Consider the following 20,642-nt stretch of genomic DNA (forward strand, 5'->3'; position numbering starts at 1 on the left):
TATATAAACTCAACACTCAAGAACATATTCCAAATGCCTGGGAGTTTGAAGATCACAAGTTGTGTAGCATTTCTGCTTCATTGCAAAGATTGAAAGCTTACTTCAAATTGATGAGATCTTGAAAGAGTAGAGTCTGCTTCCAAAAAACCTATTATCTTTATGTTCTTTAACTTTACATTGTTATTTGCACAATGAAAATGATTTTGGAATATGCATGAAAATTTAATGTCAAATAGAAGCTTATTTGCTCCTTAAGGGCTTCATATTTCCTCAAGAGATTGTTTAACTGCTTAAAGCAGCAGTAGTTTGTTAATGCAAGCCAGCAGCAATCATTTTTAAGTCTTTTGTAAAGATAGCTGCCTTTCTATTTTCTGTAATATTCCAAAAAACATTTATGTTTAAAGAAGCAAGATAAAAAATACATTGCTTTTTCTAAACCATTAAAGCAACTGCTTGTTGCCTGTAGCAGACAGTATTAATTGTCTCCTTCATGTTTCAATGAAACATGAAATGAAAAATGAAAGGGAGATTATGATTGGCTGCTATGGAGAAAGAGAACCATTCCTTCAACTGCTTTTGATCATGAAGCACTCTGTTACATTGTTCTTGTGGGTAGTCATCTACTACGTCTTTCAAGGTCCCTGTTGATTGACATCAAGCTTAAGCTCCCTATAGATCACATGACAGTATAATTTCTAAAGACCCCAAAGACAACAGTCAGCTGACTGCTTTAGAAGAAATATTCTTTTGGGCAATTTAGAAAATGCGTCTGATCACTTTTTGCCCGTTTGGTAAGCAGTGCTGGCGCTGCTCATCCTCTCCCCTTTCCATTCACATGAACATATCTGTTTAGCCAAGCTGTACTCTATCCTGGTGCCTGAGGACGTATTAAAAATAAGTGTACAGGTGCTGCAAAAGGAAGCTGTTGAGCCACGTTTTCAAAGCCTCCCAACCAGAGCTGTCCCTAAATTGAGACAGCCTGAGGCACTTGCCTCAGGCAACATCTCATTGGGTCACATGGGCACACCTGCCACCCCTTTCCTGCCAGAGCGTCTCAGGTTACTAAGAGCTCTTAGCAACCTGTGACGCTCAGGTCGGTGTTCCGACCAGCTCACTGACATCACAGGTTGCCAGGAGCTGAGGGGACACTCTGGTTGGCCTCCTGCCCAGCTCCTGGCAACCAGCGATGTCAGTGAGCTGGGTGGGACGCCGGACCCCCTGCTGGTAACGTGCACTGACGCAAGTCCGCCACTCCCCCCTTTAGAAACGTGCACCACTAGAACAACCACCACCCTCCACCTCGGGCAGCGAAAAGTCTAAGGACATCCCTAGTTCCAAAAGCCTGTCAACGCACCAGAGGGATTTGGAAATGATCAACACTGTGTAGTACACACCTATGCAGTTGTGTTGCATCGCACTGTGGTGCGGCAACGAATATAACCCATGTCACTTTCAGAAGGCTTTGTTGTCTGGCAGCAGTCTTCATTGATGAACACACCATAACTGCAACTATTGTGTTTACCTAGCATTGTGTTGAGTTTCCAAGGCACTGAGGGAAGGCTGTGGAGGTTGCACACGTCCCAGAATCCCAGAAAAAAAAATAGAAAGGCATTTGGCAAGTGTTTATTAAAATGCCTTAAACACATCTCAAATGCGTCATAAATGCAGGGTAACACTATAGTCGCATTAATCAGCACACATCCTTCAACACACACACACATGTAAACAAGATAAATGTTATTTTGGATTATACGTTCGACCTTTATTACTTGAATTTTTATTGGCTCTACATACCTCTGATCCGATACTGGGTGCATCAAGACAGCAATTTTGGGAGGGGGGAGGTTAGAGGTTCCAGCATCACTAGACATGATATACATCATTTTGAGAAGTACATAATTTACACATTTCAGAGCGGTGAGAAACTGCCAAATGGGATTCCACATTAACTCTTGGGTTTCCAACTTTAAAAAATCTTATATTGCGTGTATGCGCGTCTATGCGAGCGTATGTGCGTATATGCGTGCACTATTTACATTCCCAGAATGCATCATTCCTAATAAAAATGTTAATGAACTGTACGCACCTATGCTCGTATACACGCGTATACATGCGCAAACATGCGTATGCGTGTAAAATACGCAGAAATATGCTGCCCGGACGCATCTCTGTTCCATTCTGGTTTTGCGCATTTTTACGCTACGTAAATATGCGCGGCTATGTGCATAGAGCCATTTATTTGCATATGTTGCATATGTTACAATACGCACATGCGCGCAGTAGTGTGAATGAGGCCTTAAGAGAAGCCTTCACTGGGAGAACCATACAGGCTGTCATTGCTGGCCTCTCATCCTGTAAATGCTGGATGCCTCACTGTCATGCTAAACCTCTTGTCTTGACAATTTGAGTCTGGCTTCTGACTTTCTTTTGAATTTCTTTATATGCATACTTTTTCATTCTTAAAAAGTTAAAGCCAGTGAAACAGCATATAAAAGCCAGGCATCTAGCATTCTCAGAAGGTGGTGAGCAGAGGCAGCCCCCCACATGTCTCTCTACTCAACAAAAAAAAATGCTGCAGACATAGAGTGAATATACTTGCAATAGTTTTTAATACCCCATTGTTATAGCTAAACCCCAAGCCATTCTGAAAGGTCAGCATCAGAGTATGCCAATACTTCATAACATTCCTATTGGCTATCAGTGGCCTGGCTCACTGGCCAATAGGAAAGCGTGGCAGGAAGGAATGGGCAGGCAAGCTTTGGCACTGTGAGGCAGTGACAAAGCCTTGCTGTTGGAACAGTGTTAGCAATCATATTTTTGGAGTCTTTTGGGAGACTTTTTGGGGAGCAGGTATGTTCAGGTGGCTGACTGCACTTTATACTCTTTGGAGGGGGTGGGGGATAATAATAGGTTTTGTAATGCCTTCTTACGTACAAACTAATGGTAGAAACCACCACAGTGACAGCAACTGCTACTGTTCAGTGATTAAGATTCAACTTGTTCAACCACCATCATCTCCTTGCATTATATGAAATGATATCTGTTGTGTTGATTTAAAGATTGTGAATGCATTTGTATATTTCAGTTTAACTGCATGATGATAATCTTCTGATCTTCCACCTTTTCCCAAACTTTCTTGTTTGTCAGTTACCAGAGAGACTTCTTTGAAAACAGCCATGGATGACTATGACATAAGGTCCGCTGCCAGCATTCTGGCCTCTGTCAAAGAGCAAGAAGCTCGCTTTGAGAGGCTGACACGTGCTCTAGAAGAAGAACGTCGTAATGTCTCACTCCAACTTGAGCGAGCCAATGTGCCCTCAGAACGAATGAGCATGTGCAACATAGGCAATGGGCAACCACTACCTACTGCATGGCAACAACTAGTTCTGCAGGTAATGGCCTGCTTTCTATGACTTCTTTTCACTTATCTCACTGACTGTCCATTGAGATAAGTAAATGTTATGTGTCTTTTTCGTTTTTTTGATGGCATTCAAACTCCTTTTCAGTCATTTTTAATTTTGGATAAAGTGCCAAGAGTAGACTTAGTTAAATGTATTTTTGCTGGTTGTGTCACTGTTGGAAGAATCATTCACTTCTTGGGCTAATGCCCATGCAGCAAGTAAGGGGGATATGTGTGATGTGGATAGAGACAGCAGTAAAAACCTGTTTGTACCCCTTCTCCACTCTACTAACAATAATGATTTATTGCTTTGCTCTCATGTTGAAGAGATTTCCCATTACTACCTGTCCTGGTGACCACACAGGAAGCCAGGAAAAAATCTTGTAATGGGATCAAAGACAGCCATCAAAACCAGAGTTTTTAACCATTATCCACTCCAAAGCAAAAAAAAAAAAAGTTTTCCCTCTGAAGTTGGGCTTTAATATTTCTAATAATAATTGATGGGATTAATCATTCTTGAAGGGTTTCCCTAATGTGTCCAAAAATGAATCTGCTTTTGAGTTGTGACAACTACAGAAGGTGAAGCAAATGAATAAACCTGTTCTGGTGACAAATGTCTTGGAGGGGCATATTTCTTTGCTTTAGGAAGAGTTCCTCTTACACCATACTGTGTCTGTAGAACAGGAAGTGAAATGATATCCCCTTGATGGGACACAGACAAAAAAAACTGACAACTATTCTCCACTCTATCCAAAACTAAAAGTTTTGGCTTTACTCCAATTACTGTGGGATGATTGTAAGATTTGTAACTGAGCAGGTGAATATTTTTGCTTGGCGAACCTGTTTGCATGATACTTGTTTCAGTCTTTGATTAAGTAGCTCACAGACTTATCTCATACGCTACACTATATACTACTCATATAAAGTACATGAGGTGAATATTTCCAGATCTGGATAATCAGGCAATGTTATGTCTATGGTCTCACTAAGCCTAAGCAGACACTCTCTGGATTAGCAATCTTGGGGGGGAAAAATCTGATCACTTAGAATAGATTGCTATTGTGCCCCTGGGATAAGGCTAGCACTCTGATTGTCTACTTTGCGCGTTGAAATAATGTTCGGTTGAAACAATCATGCCTTATGTGGAAAGAATATTTTAACTGCCATCTCATGCCCATGGGTAGCCTTAGATTGAAAGCAACTTTGTTGCTATTTTAAAAAATGTGAATGTGAGACAGCCTGTAAATAAATAATCTTTATACTTACCTTTCTTCTCTTAAAGAGTTTTAGGCCTCGCTGCCATCCGACACTTTCATGTACGATCGCAGGTCCAGCACTGGGCACTGTGATCCCTTCTGCTACCCTAAATTAAACATACTGCCCTGCATGAAAGCTGTGTTTTAAGTTTTTTCTTTATTAGACTGCTTCACATTATTTTTTTTAACATAGTAACAGGGTTGCTTTATTTATATTTAATTGCTGCAGGTAATTTAGAGCTAAATGTTTGATTTTGTGTTGTCTACTCATTATTCATGTTTTCTTAGTATCTTTTTCTCCTAAATAACATCATGTCTTACCCACATGTCTTCTATGTGATGTCTTTTGTGGTTGTCTAATATTAGAATTGTGGTATTGTGGCCAATATAGAAAGCACAGTCTTCTGAAAATGTAACTTCCTATATTCTGAGGAAGATTACTGCTTGGTCAGTCAACATACTGCCTTCTATTTAAATTAGAGCAGTGGTACAGGTTGTATTCTATGGTTGTTCTTGTGGTTGGGTAACATCCTGACTTGGTTTACATTTTCTATACAAAGAAACATTTGGAAAGACCTAGTTTTGTGGTTTTGTGACGTTTAGTCTTACAAAGACAAATCCTGCCAAAATATCCTTTGTTACTTTTATCAATCTAAAGAAATTAGGATTTGTGTTTGTGAAAGCGTATTTACATTTGTGACTGTACAACACTTGATATGTGTATGGTTGTTGGTTATGTGTTTAGATGAAGCACTGAGATCTTGAGGAATGCTGAATTAAGTTTGACTTGCTTAGCAGGACATTACATATATGTATACAGGAATACAGCATTAGGAAACATATATACAAATAGAACTTCCTGTGTCACAGATAAGTAAGCATAGAGATTAACATTGCATTACAGCGCCATCTAGGACTCAAAAGACATAACAGTACAATAGCATATGCTGCTGCATTTCCAACACCCTTCTCAACAGCATATGTGTTGTTATATGACTTTCCGCCTCTCTCGAAGGAAACTGTAACAATCCTTTCTCAATGGCTTGGTGAGTGCATCCGCAGTCATTTCTTCTGATGAGCAATTTTGCATGTCGATAATAGCTTGATCTTGAGTGTCCCTGAGCAGATGATACTTCACGTCGATATGCATGGCTCTAGGGGTGATGCTTTCTGATTGTGTCAGCTTTTGGCATCCCTGGTTGCCTTCAAAGATTGGGATGGGGTTACGCCCATGTCCAATAAAAACTGGCAAATCCATATTGCTTCTTGACAAGCATGTGCTGGTGCTATGTATTCAGCTTTAATTGAGGAAAGTGCAACAGTTGTTTGCTTTCTAATAGGCCAACTGATGGTTCCTTCACCCTTTTTGGAAGATGTAACCATTTGTGGATTTGCGGTCTGTGCAGTCTCCGGCCCAATCAGCATCTGCATATCCAACTAGTTATGGATTTGACGCTGCTGGCAGTTGTAGCTTCATCTAAACACATAACCAACAGGTTATGGGCCCAGACACTAAACAGAATACTGCAAGTCAACAAGAGCCGCATCCAAGCTGCTGAAAGATGGTGAGCAGTTCAGATATGAAGTTTGCAATCACAAAGCTCAACAATAGCAACTACCAGCTTTGGACGTTCATGCTTGAAATGCTGCTAAGCAAAGAACACTTGTGTCAAGTACTGAGTACAGACAGACCCCCTAATGGACCCACGAAGGAATGGGACAAAAAGAACAGGCAAGCAAAAGCAATTATAGGTCTGCTAGTGGAAAATGACTAGCTCATCCACATAAGAAAAGAGAATAAAGCTAAAGGTCTGTGGACTGCATTACAGAAACTGCATGAGCGTTCAACCCTAAACAGTAAACTATATCTGCAACGCAGGCTATAGAAGATGTGGCTAGAAAAAGGCCAGGAAATGTATGAACACGTGAATGTCATGCGGGAGATCATAGAACAGCTACGTGCAATTGGAGAGGAAATTAAAGATAACCACCTGGTGGCATTACTGCTATACAGCCGTCCAGTGTCATACAGTGCTCCTATTAACACTCTAGAAACCAGACCTGAGCATGAACTAACACTAGAATACACCAAAGGAAAATTAATTGATGAATATGACAGAAGGAAAGAAAATATGAACAATTAAGAAAACGAGAAAGCGCTGAAGGTGCATGAGAGCGCAAAGCAAAACAAAGAAAGCAAAGCATGTTTTTGCTGGAAAAAGACTGGTCACCTGAAAAAGGACTGTTTAATCTGGAAAGCCGAGCAGAGAGGCACCTACAAAAGAAAGAGCTAAGGCAGCCACAAAGGAAACTTCAGGCACATCATGGAGCACTACCTGTAAAGTGAATTTACCACACGAATGGTGTATTGACTCCATGTGACTCTGCAACGAGTCACATGACTAGTGATGAGACCTTCTTCACAGAAATTGGTTTCATTGCAAAGGATAAAGTTTTTCCAGCAAATGGGAAAAGTATCACTGCAGAAGGTAACGGTCACGGATTCTTGAACTGCATCACACTGTCAGGGGACAAGCAGAGTATCCTCGTGAAAAATTTGCAGACTGATCCCTGCAGACAAACAAGTCAAAACTGCCACTAATAATCCACTTGTATCCATCTATGACACAGACGACTAGGGCACTGAAACCCAGAAGCCATAAACGACATTATAAAGAGAGGCTTATCAGAAGATACTGTAAACCCTACTGCCCTGCCAAATGCTCATGCCATGCAAATGCTGTATGGAAGCAAAAGCCACACATACCTCACTTCCTCAGGCCAACCAAAGAAAAACCACCCACCTCTTGGAGCTCCTGCACAATAGCATGTGCGGACCAATGACAACTCCCACATCAGGCGGGAACCGATATCTACTGACTTTCATTGATAATCATTCCAGGTACACAATATCATATCTGATGAAGCACAAGAATGAAACATCAGAAAAACTTCAAGAGTTTGTAGCCATGTCCAGCAACAAATTCCAACGGAAACCAGGAATTATATGCACCGACAATGGAGGGGAATACATCAGTAAGGAAGTGGATTCCTTTCTGCAGAAACAAGGTATAGTACACCAGACCACCACACCATACACTCCTGAACAAAATGGTGTAGCAGACCGGAAAAATCGCACTCTTATAGAAATGGCCAGATGCATGCTGTCATACACTAACCTACCTAAGAAGTTCTGGGGAGAAGCAGTCATGACTGCAACATACCTACAGAACAGACTACAATCACAAGCCATTGAAAGTACCCCATTTGAAATGTGGCATGGATCGAAGCCTTGTCTAGGGCACATTAGTGTTTGGATGTAAAGGGCAGTGTTTGGATGTAAAGCTTACGCCTATATTCCAAAGGAGAAGTGATCCAAATTGGAGAACACAGCAATTGAAGGTATTCTGGTGGGCTATAGTGAACAAAGTAGAATCCTAAACCCAAAGACTGACAAAGTAACATCAAGTCGCAGTGTTTAATTCGATGAGAACTCATCATCAGAAACAATGATCTGAGGAAGTTGTGAAGTGAATTCGCACAGTGAACCAGCAAAGGAAGCTGAGCAAAGTGAAGCTGCACAGGAGTCAGAACAAGAAGTGGAACTCACAATTAATAAGTCAAGTTCCATGTTAAATTCTGCTGAACAAATTGAAATTAGAAGATCCACTTGGGCAACAAAGGGAATACCACCCCGCAAGTTGTCATATTCTGCTAAGACACATAGCATACTTGAACCAACATCGTGGGAAGACATATACAAATTTCCAAAACATGAAGCCAATCAATGAAGAAAGGCAGCTGAAGAAGAAATAAAATCACTCCAAGAAAATAAAACCTGGACACTCCCAGAGCTTCCCCCCGATCACAGAACTATAGGAAGCAAATGGACTTTTAAGGTAAAGCTCGATGCAGAAGGATATATCCACAAATACAAGGCCAGATTAGTTGGCAAGGGACAATCCCAGAAATTTGGAGAAGACTACGATGAAACATTCACTCCTGTTGTAAAACACTCCACCATCAGAACAATGGTATGACATAAAATAAAACAAAACAAAACCAAATTATCATGTTTAAGATAAACCCGTATTTATCCTAAACTTCCACTGGCACCATCAGGTCAGTGTTCAAACAACACTTGCATCACATAATCCTGTGTGTACTATACCCCACTCTGTTGGGGAAGGAGATTGAGAAGTAGGCAGGCACTGTAATGGCACTGTAAAGAAAACCTGATGGAAACCAAGGGGGGTGTTGTTATTACAAAAAATAATGCTTTAGTGGGTGCTCTGAAGATGGTGGCCACTGTTGCTGGACACCAAGGGCATGTGTTTCTGGGTCATGATGCCACTACAGCCTGCATTTTATTTACTCTCCGCCACTGCCCATCTGCGGTCCTCACATAATACTTTAGGATGACAACATTCCCCTGAGACTGCCCACAGACCTGCCAGAGTAATGCCCGACCAGGAAACTAAGATACCAATGCATGATGGCATTTTTAGTTTACTGTGGGCAGAAGGGGCAGGGAGGAAAATGATGTGAGCTCCACTATGTCCCCACCCACATAGCCCAGGGAGATAGGAAAGAAAAGCGCATGCTGATGACATCACAGGTACCTATGAGCTTGGTTAATAAAAAGAAACATCATTAGAATGAGGGGACCAATAGCAAAGATTGATTGATTGATTGATTTGGTGAATGTATCTCTGAGTGTGGCTTCAACAAATTATATTATCATGTTATCATGTTAACTTAATTCCAGAAAATGATTATGGCACTTCAGAACTTATCACTATTTTGAGTTCTGTTGAGAAATTCTCTAGATTTAGGCAGTGTAATCTTCATTTTTTCTTTGTATCAGTGTCACATGTGATAAATAACTTAATTTTTGTCTGGCCTAGCAGCTTGTAACAGACTGTGCACATAATGAAATACTCTCCTTGTGTCAGCAATTAATATTCCCCTTCTATTTTTCAGTAGCTTAACAAGCCATCAGATAACAATGAATATAAATAGCACAGTGGCATTGTTTGGAAGATTGACAACCTGTGCCCCTTGATTAGATTTTAATCAAGAGCAAGGCATTAAGAGCCTATTGTGCCGAGCACTTTAACAACCCCACTAATGATATCAGGTTATCATATTGATACGTTCATCGTTCACAAGGTAAGCTCGAAATAGATGTTATTGTACAGATGTCTCTGGTCTTGGCAGTGTGATATGGCAGCTGTCCAGAGTGACTGTTCTGGACATTTCTGTGATGATCTTGCTGAAGATGAGCTTGTATGGACACATTCATTATACACTTTAGGTAACGATGGATTCATTTATGGGGAAACATTTGCAAGTTTGGTTATCAGTGGTTAGCAGGTGCTTACTTCAAGCAAGCATGATAAATTAAGCCACCTGTTATCTTATTTATTTCACTTACCTTTCTAGCCCAGAGGCAGCAGAAAGCTGAAGAGGCACATATTTAAAAAAAAAAAAAACATTTAAGGCTGTTTTAATGACTTTTCTAGTTGCCATGTGCATTGAGTGCTATTACTTGACCTTGATGTTTTGAGGCCTGATATATTTCTACAAAAATACCAAGAACTTTCAGGGTACCTCTTTGTGATTACAGACATTTAATTAATTAATCAAATCAATATTTTATTGATCAATCCTGTAAACATCCTAATATAAAATCACTTGATTTAAGTGTTTCAATTTGAATATTGTATTGCTTCTCACTCTGTTAAATGTTATACTACGAAGCAATCTAAATAAAGAATTTACAAAAAAAATGTAATATAAAAACTTCATTATTGGAATTTTGACAGGCTTCATCAATAAAATATTTATCTTACTGATTAAGTGTCATCTGTTCGTAATCAGACAAAAGTAGCCTAAAAGTCCCATAAATCTCCTGTTCCTGTGACAACTCTAGAATGTTGCATTTTCCATCACTTATTTTCACCAATAATTTTCACCAGGACAAATAGTAAGGGTGAATCACAGGCAGCAATAAAAACCCAAATAGGTTCTAAACTTTCCAAAACTAAAAAAAGAAACATTTTATGCTTTATGAACTCATACACACAGCTGTATGAAAATACAGCAACTACTACACAGAATCTGGCCGCAAGATCCTGGGTAAAAAGTGCTCTGTATGCTATACATATGTAGAATTTGTAAATCTACATGCGCACAGCATATGATACAAAGGTGTCCTATTGGTTCTTTTCTGGTCTATGTGGCGCCATCCACAGGTCACTACACCACCCCCTGAAATCCTTCGAATTGGGATACCGGTCTGGAATAAGATGGGAGATTTTCGCTATTTATGTTGCTAGGATGCTAGAGGGCATTTGGGCTGTACACTGTACAAATGTAAACGGAACAGCTTAAAATATGGTCCATACTTTTATATTGGAGCTTTGCTAGATATATGAGACACATTATGTATATAGCTGTTATTGCTCTATATGTCCCTTATCATCATACGATATCATGATAATATTTAGGCATTTATGGTATTATATTCTATATTCTATTTTATATGATTAATATAATTATATTAGTATATATACAGTATAAATAGCTATTTATAAATATACCTACTCATTCCTATAACACCTGAGTTGTACTGTTCGTACCTTGTGAATTTAATAAAAATGTTGAACAACAAAATATGGTCCATACGCAGAATCTCAGATGCAGTTTTATTATTTTTATTTGATGTATCTGAACACAGCAGATCTTTACTGGTCTTTATGCACATGTGCATGGCCCATAGAAAACAACACACATTCAGATATTTAAAAAAAAAACCACAGCATAAGGCCAGTATATTCAAATAGCTAGATCACAGTTTTGTTTACTTGAAGAGCATACAGACAGGTTTGGCATGTGCGGTGCTCTGTGGGCTGCCTCTTTAATATTTCATGATTGGAAATTGAAACATGTGCAGGCAGGGAAGAAGACTTGTATATGAGCAAGACAAACTATTAGAAGGTGCGTTTTCTTTGGAAAGATGTAGGCATTTCATAGACATTCAATTTGCAGAGGTTTCAGGGAGGCTCATTACTTATCGTCATTTAGGGATTAAAGCTAGGCTGGTTTCTCTAAACTCCTAAATTGCCTTTGCTGTCTTGTAAAGTCTGTCAGTAAATCTTATTTCTGTTCCTGTAAATGAATCAGTGTCAGGTTGTTTTTTTTTAGCATTCTGGCTTTATGAGTAGAACTGAAAAGTAGGGTGGTGTAGAGCAGGCCCAGACAAATCTCTCGTAAAAAAACATGACAAGTGATATTTGGACTTGTTAATGACCCACTTAATAATTTGCATTTGTTTCATCATTTTATCATATTGGGCCGCAAGGAAGCATTCACATGGCTGTGTCTTCCCTGTGCTGTGTATGTCTGCACCATGCGACTGTGTTCTGTGGCCCAATGTTACTGGTACTCCTACACAGGATGCTTATTATAGCCGAAATGATGCTCTTTTCCGCCAACTTGCACAGTACTGTATTGTGGATGTCAGTTGATCTCTTCATAGACAGTGACAGGTGATACAATTTTAACTGATTTGTCAGTAGAGAAGTGTAGGGAATTTTCCAACATTTCCCAGTCTGCCCACTCAGTATTTTGACAGATGGCAGGTGGCTAGTGTCCAGTTGCTATTGTTTCTCTCTAGAAACTGTTGTCATACAGATGCACAAAATTGTACAACATTTTGGCTCTAGAAATGTTCTATCTACAGAGACCATTAAATGGCTATAAGCATCCAATTACAGGTATTATGCCGTATGATGTTCCAAAATACAGTATTATTGGTGACATTTCCTTTGCAGCATAAATAAACGACCCTTCAGAAAAGTTCAAATGAAGCTAGACCTTTAGTTTAAATGCTTGGCACTGGTACAATGCAGCCCTGGCAGGGAACAGGCAGGGCTTGTAAACTAGATTCAGGGCCGCATACTTTTGCTGTAGTCTGATTAAATAATGACACTTTTACGATGGCCACAGCTCAGAATGACTTTTGTGCCGACAGAATTTACAGCCAGGTGCAGGTTAGCATGAGGTTCTTGGATTGCCAACATAAAGGTTTAGTGATCCTCACTACACATGCACAAATCCTCCCTCTCCTCTCATAAGCTGTGACCGTCAAAACGGTGCTTCTGAAGGTGACATACAGCTCATTTTATAACCCAGCCAGAACTTTGCATGCAGCACCGGGCTGCTGAACGAATCCAGCTCAGACTTTAGTTATTAGAGCAAATCTTGTTTTCCATTTGTAGCTGATACTGTGCGTCATAAAATTAAAAAGAGAAATTGTATGAGTGATTCCTTTGTAATGCACTCCTGGCCATCATTCATTATTTTTCTATTATTTCATTTTTCACTCTTTTAACTTACTGAGCACAGCTTTATCCAGCTGTCACGTAGCCACTTTCTCTAGTTTTTTTATCTGTATTTGTAGGGCTGCCATTTTTTTGGTACTTAAGGTAAAAAATACATCTTCAAAAAAACACAATGAATCTTTGTCACTTCTTTGGATTTTGTAGAAGACTCAGCATGTAGTTTCCCTGTGACACATTGTAGATAAGAGTGCATGTAATGTTCTCATTCTCATCATTATTATTAATCATAGCTCTAGCCTGGGTATGTTTCAGTGTTATTAACCAGTTGACATCCGCGGTGTTAAACCCCCTTCCCATCCAGGCCATTTTTCAGTATTCAGCGCTGCGGTACTTTAACTGACATTTATTCCGTCATGCAGCGCTGTACTGAAATGAATTTTATACCCTTTTTTGGGGACAGATAGAGCTTTCTTTTGGTGGTATTTATTCACCACTGGGGGTTTTATTGTTTTACTATATTAAGGAAAAATTACCGAAATTTAAAAAAAAAAAACAGTTTCCCCTATATTAAATGATAAAACATTTATTATTACCCAATTTTTTGGTAAAATATAAAAGATGGGGTCACGTCGGGTAAAAAGACACTAAACATGTCAAGCCTTAAAATTGCGTGCGCGCGCGAAACCTCAAAAAACGATAATACCCAAAATTGGCCCTAGGCGACGCTTTAAAAGCTGTTACCGCTCATCAGTTTAGTGTTATCAGTGATTGATGGCCCTAAAATGATTGCTCTCACTGCGACGTTCGCGGCGATATGTAACATGTGTAGCGCAATTGTAATTTTTGCGCGCTGGGGCACCGGACGCGTATTAACGTTTATAGGCGCGTAAACGTGGGGGTGGGGGAGTTAAACATTTTGGGGGGGTTTTTTCCCCTTTTTTTATATGTGGCTTTTATTTTATTTTATTTTTTTATGTGTTACTTTTCTTTTTTTTTATTTATATTTTTTTTTTTGCACTTATTGTTATTGCTATTATATAGGGGGATAACAACCCCCTATATAATAGCAAAGGCACACTGACAGGTCCTCTTTATGGAGATATTAGGGGTCTCTAGGACCCCTAATATCACCTATGGACCCCAAAAGAAGCTGATAAAGCAGAGATCTGCTTTATCAGCTTCTTCTCTCTCCAGATGACTGACAGGTGAATGCGGAAGTGATGTAACACACATCACTTCTGCATTCACAGCCCGGACGGGGATCAGCAAGGAGCTGATCTCCCGTCCTCCTCCTCCTGACGCCCTCGGAGCCGGTCCCGGGATCCAAGATGGGGCAGCGGATCCCGGGAATCAAGGTGAGGGGTCAGGGGGAAAAAAAAAAAAAAAAAAAAAACCGGAAGCGCCGAGCGGGCGCGGGGGGGGGGGGGATGGGTGCCGCGAACGAGCACATATAGGCGATCGGCGGGCTATGGACCCGCTGATCGCCTATATGTGAAACACCCGGTAACGGGTGTGTGTATTTAGCGGGTCTTTTCTGCCCGTGCGTGCCCGCTAGGGGGCGCGCGCGAGCAGAAAAAAATTGCCGTCTGGAGACGGCAACCCGCAGATGCTGCAGTGCCGTCCGTCCGTTTTTTTACTACGGGCGGACGGCAAGAGGTTAATGACAAATCTTTGAACACATTATAAGTGTTTATTTGCTGGCTAGACTTTTGTACAGGGTCCTTGGCTTTCTGTCTAATGTTCTGGGCTCCACCTGTGAGACAGGAAAAAGCTCCACCCAGGAGTCAGAGTGGAGTCCAGTGCAGCACGGTGCTGGGGATGGAAAAACTCAGTATGCAGGTTAGCACAAGACTGAGGCTGTCTAGAGGAACAGACGGTGGCCTGAGGTCTGAGGCCGGAACAGCGGTGCTGCAAATGCTAAGCCAGGAGGCTGGATGGACATGTGCCACCAAGAGATGCTAAAGATTTGCTAATTGTTTTGTTTTTGGGAACTTTAATTTAATAAAAGTGGGCAAGGACGCCTTAAATGAAGATTTCAGCGAGTGGATGCGTCCTTAATGCGCTGCTGTTTGGAGCAAATTATCACAATATATATATATTACACACACACACACAGTGTTATTTGTGTTGGGGTTCCCTGAGAACTAAAACTGATCTTAAGGGATCTTAAGTTTGGGAAATGCGGCTATAGATGATACGGTCCTTTTAGTAAATGTAGTTTAGGGTTTTTGCTTGGCCTAGCAAGATTTACTTATCTGTCAAAAGAGCAAAGTTCAGTCCCTAAAACAAACTCATAAACTTACTGTAGAGGCTTGTTATTTGAGGTTTATCACCACCAATAAACAGGAGATATTAGTGTATTATTTGTGGCTTGAACCAAGATTCCAAGATTATTAAATGGGTGATATACCTCTCTGCATGTTTGACCTGAGACAGGTGAATAGTCCGGGGGGAGGTTAAATGCAATAATGTCTATATTGAGTAGGTCAAAAACGAAGATGCCCATAGGCATCTTAGTTTAGTCTTTATGTTTTTCTGTACATTTCTGTATAGATTTACAACCCTCTATTGCTGACTATTTATTCCCCACTCTTCAACCTGCAGCTCCCCACCCCTTAAAGTAAGGTTCCTATACCCCACCCCCTATACTAAGGGTATAAAAACGCCCACCATAATGGTTGTGGAACCAGCTGCCTGATGGCTCTTTCAACTTCGTCCCACAAATGCTCAATTGGATTGAGATCTGGTGATTGTGGTGGCCACCTAAGCAAGGTAAAGTCTCCCTCATGTTCTTGAAACCACTCCTGCACAATACGAGCTGCGTGGCATGGCGCATTGTCTTGTTGGAAGAAGCCATCTCCATTGGGATACACATCAACATGATAGGATGAACTTGATCAGCAACGATACTTTGGTATGTTGTGCTATTCAGACGGTGTTCCACACGAATTAAAGGGCCCAAATCATGCCAGGAAAACATGCCCCAAACCATAACACTGCCCCCACCAGCTTGAAGGGTTGTACTCATGCATGTGGGGTGCATGCTTTCATGCTGTTTCCGCCAAAGTCTCACTCTGCCATCTGCACGATGCAACTGGAAACATGATTCGTCGGACCACATTACTTTTTTCCAATGCTTGACTGTCCAATCCTTGTGTTCCTGTGCGAATTGGAGACGTTTTATCTTGTTAACTGCAGACAGCAAAGGTGTTCGAACAGGCCTTTGGCTTCCATATCCCATACGATGCAGTGTACGGCGAACAGTGCGTTCAGAGATCATTTGAGAGGATCCCTGATTAAGATCTGCAGTAATTTGATGCACTGTTGCTCTTCTGTTGTCTTGTACCAGTCACAGCCACAGCCTACCTGAATATTGTTGCTGACCTTGTCCATCCCTTTATGACCATAGTGTACCCATCTTCTGATGGTTACTTACAGCAGGATAATATGCCATGTCACAAAGCTAAAATCATCTCAAACTGGTTTATTAAACATTATAATGAGTTCACTGTATTCCAATGGCCACTGTCACCAGATCTCAATCCAATAGAACACCTTTGGAATGTGGTGGAACAGGAGATTTGCATCATGGATGTGAAGTCGACAAATCTGCAGCAACAGCGAGTTATGCTATCATGTCAATATGAACTGAAGACAAAAGGGGGTCCAAACAGGTACTAGTATTGGCATCAGTGCCGATACCGAGTATTTGGGCGAGTACTCGTACTTGCCCAAATGCTCTGATACTTACCTCCCATACCAGAACTTCCAGTCAGAGGGGAATCTCCCTCTGACCGGCAGTGCTGAGGAAGCATGGAGCCGGCTTCCTTTCCAATCAGAAAGCCGGGTGGCGGGTTATGACCCGGGCAGCACGTCATGACCTGCTTCCTGCTTGACTGGGAAGCTGTCTTTATTTGTTACTAGGCAGCCTGGCTTCCTAACCCATCAGAAAGCCGGGCAGCACGTCATGACCCACCTCCCAACTTCCTGATTGGTCAAGAAGCCAGACATCCTAGCAACAGGTGAAGCCGGCTTTTTGGAAGTAAAGCTGGTGTTTTTTCGATAGAACACAGGCTTCCCAGGCAATCAGGAACCGTCTGCCGTCCGTCTTCCTGATAATCGGGGCACACGGCACTGGTATCGGTATCGGTATTCTGTATCGGCAAGTACTGGAAAAAGAAAAGATCGGTACTCGTACTCAATACCGAAAAAACAGTATCGGTGGATCCCTACTAGCAAGGTGTACCTGAAAAAGGGCCAGTTAGTATATGCAGGAACTTCTGTGCATGCAGGATGAGTAAAGCTGGCTATACACTGAACATTTTTTCTCATTCAGTTGCTAAGCATGGATAGTGGAATTTCCCCACCTGGCTATTATACCTGCTTGTACCAGCTAATTGGTTGTAGTCACTGTTCAGCTGAGAATTTTTAGAATGGGCTGCTTCGATAAAAGTCTAAAGGAGTATGGACTGGGCCACATACTGATAGAAAGTCAGCCAAGTCAGCAGTGAATGGCCAGCTTTAGTGAGAGGCATGCATAGGAACAAAAAAGAGAGAGAGGGCAGGCAGGAGAGCCCTAATGGCATAGTAATTAACTAAAAACATTTCATGAAAAAAGTATGAAAAGAAGGTAGTAGCAACACTCACATCTCGTGAGGTTGCAGATGACCATGTGTGTGGTGTGCACAACTTAGGGTGATTCCCTAAGAGACAGAAATACTTCATTTCAAGGAAGACACAGATTTCTTGATGAAAGTTGGATTTTTACTGAACACCAAAATAAATATGTGTGCTTAGCTTTTCCTTTAAGATGCAGAGCAGTGACAAAACTGCCCCTAACCTATGTAGCCCCATCTAAAAAAAATATTTCATCCCTGTACTACTGCAATACTTGGCAGAACACTTTTTAGAGGTGTGGATCCAGAGCAGGGGTGTCCCATTAGGTCAATCGCGATCTACCAGTGGATTGCAAAGCGAACACTGGTAGATCGCAATCGGCTCACTGACCTGTGTTCTGTCCTCCCGCGGTGCTCGTGCGGCTGAGTTCGTCAGAAGCTGCAGATGGGAAGGTGTGGGACACATCTCCCAATCTGCACATTTGGCCACACGAGCACCACGGGAGGACAGGACACCACACCTCAGAGGAGACCCAGAAAGCTGCTGGCGTGCAGGTAGGAAAAGACAGCCAGAAGAGAGCAGAGAGAGAGAGAGAAGTGAAACAGCAGAGAGAGAGAGGAGACAGCAGAGAGACAGACAGCAGAGAGAAAGAGAAGAAAGACAGCAGAGAGAGAAGAGAGACAGCAGAGAGCTAAGAGAGAGAGAAGAGACCGCCAAGAGAGAGGGCCAGTTCATACCACAAAGTCTGCATTACAGAGCGTTCGGCCCCTGGAATGCAAGCCGGCCGGTGTTCTATCACAGTTTGTGACTATGTTAGAATGTGTGACCGGTCACGTGGTCACACATTTTAACGTAATCCCGCCCAGTTTTTTGGCGGTGGAATGTGTGACCCCCAATAGGTCAAGCATTCCATTGCTCTGTCAGCTGTTCCAGGGCAGATCATCATCTCAGATCACATGCGCAGGAGAACTGATCTGCCCTGGAACAGCTGATCAGTCCTCGTATTTGACTTCTATCCGACTTGGTGAGTGCAATCTGACATTCCACAGTGACATTTCAGGACCGATCAGCTGTTCCAGGGCAGATTGGTTCTCCTGCACATACGATCTGCGATGCCGACCTGCCCTGGAACAGCTGACTGAGCGTTGGTATTCTTGACCAATTGGCGGTCACACATTCCACTGCCGGAAATATGGGCTGGCGTTATGTTAAAATGTGTAACCATGTGATCAGTCACACATTCCAAACTAGTCACAAACTTTGATAGAACACCAGCTCCCTGCCACGCCCCACACCTGCCGTGCGATCACTAGCACCTGGGGCGCAGGCACATTAGTGCCTGTGTTTCGGTCCAGTGTGATCTGCAAAAATAGTGCTTGGAGCATTTTTTCTGGGTTCTGGGTGCAGGCGTTCGCACTGCAGTGCCATTGACTTCAATGCACCGCCACGCCCCCTCCCTCCCCTGAATGCAGGTGTTTTTTGGCTGGTCTGGAGAATGTATTCATACTTCTCAGTCCACATTAATTTAAAATCACAGCCGCTTAAAACATTTTTGGTTTGCACGGCTGGAGGGACGTACGCTGTGTTCAAGATGAGGTTACAGACAATAACATAATTATGATATTTTTTGGAATTACGAATCAATTCTTTACATCCCTGCTGTGAAACAATATCAGGCCTGTGAGGTCTTGTCATGTTTGTCTTTTTTTCCTCGGACTTAAAATAAATGTTTTTGTTCTTAGCTTGCTGCCCGCCCCAACATGTTACATGCTGTTAGCCATGGGGTGGAGGGCATGCCACGGTAATTGCTATTTATGACCATTGATAGACATCTTCTCAATTCTCTAATGGACCGTGTAATTGCACCTTCAGTGTTGTTGTACTCCTTCAGATCAAACCTGGGACAACTACCAACTACTGGCCATAGCTATATAGATAAGAGTTTACTGTCTGCAACTTCCAGTACTGTGATTTCCAGTTCATCAAATATGCTAAAAGAATGATATGCAGTGTTTTGTTTTGTTTTTTTGCAAGCTTAGTAAACACCATTTTTAGGATGTCACCTTTATAACCACTGTTATATAATGAATAATTAGACATTTCTGAAAAAACAATGGAGTGCTCTAAATTCAGCCTTTTACTGAGACTCATTCACTAGTCTGCTTCAGTGGCGACTCTAGGAACAATATATAGGGGGGCACATAAGATACCACAGTCAAAATGGGGGGGCACTAATAATTTTCACCACTAAATCATACCACTGACAATAACTAAAGAAGTATATATAAATAAGATTACAAAATATGAGAGTAATGTGGTATGCGGTGATACCTTTTTATTGTACTAACCTAATACTTAGAAGACAAGCTTTCAAGAGTTTTTCTTTCTTCCTCAGGTATTGCTTCAGACTTGAGAAAGAGAGGAAAACTCTCAAAAGCTTTTCAATTTCAGCAAACACCAGGGCTGTGTAAATAATCACCTATAGCTATAGAGGACTACAAACCGCAGCAATACATTATACAGAAAAGCAGAATACCACCAGCTATATAGCACTACAAATCCCATCAATACATTATACAGCCTTGCGGAATAATACCATTAGCTATAGAGGACTACAAATCCCAGCAAAACATAGAGCAATGCAGAATAATAGTATATATATTTACCACATACTCTGTGCTGCTGCTCTACTCTGCGGTTCTGGCCTAATGTATTGGGGTATTGGGCAGAGCTTGTCAGCAGGGAGCGGGGGTCTTAGTAAGGGGAGATGTGTAGGTGGCAGAATCGCTGTAAGCAGGCTTGTGTGGCTCCCCAGAAGGCTGCCACAAGGTCCCCAGCCGGACCTAAGACACCTAAGTCAATTTGAAAAATGTAAGTGCTGGTATAGGTTTTTAGTATTGGGACAGAGGTCAGTTATAACGCAGAGTGCGGATGACAGCAATGTAACGCAGAGTGCGGAGGACAGCAATGTAACGCAGAGTGCGGAGGACAGCAATGTAACGCAGAGTGCGGATGACAGCA

General features: G+C 41.6%; 1 protein-coding gene across 1 annotated transcript in view; it reads left to right on the forward strand.

Moving 5' to 3' along the window:
* Positions 1–20,642, forward strand: part of ARVCF (armadillo repeat gene deleted in velocardiofacial syndrome) — a 269,995-nt gene that overhangs the window by 48,564 nt on the left and 200,789 nt on the right. Inside the window, exon 3 of the mRNA XM_018556965.1 lies at positions 3,148–3,392. Within this exon, the coding sequence (XP_018412467.1) occupies positions 3,177–3,392 (216 nt within the window). The 5' untranslated portion in view covers positions 3,148–3,176. The remainder of the gene's footprint in view (positions 1–3,147; positions 3,393–20,642) is intronic.

The sequence above is a fragment of the Nanorana parkeri genome, unplaced genomic scaffold, assembly GCF_000935625.1.
Source record: "Nanorana parkeri isolate BGI_ZX_2015 unplaced genomic scaffold, ASM93562v1 scaffold260, whole genome shotgun sequence".
In the NCBI taxonomy this organism is placed as follows: Eukaryota; Metazoa; Chordata; class Amphibia; order Anura; family Dicroglossidae; genus Nanorana; species Nanorana parkeri.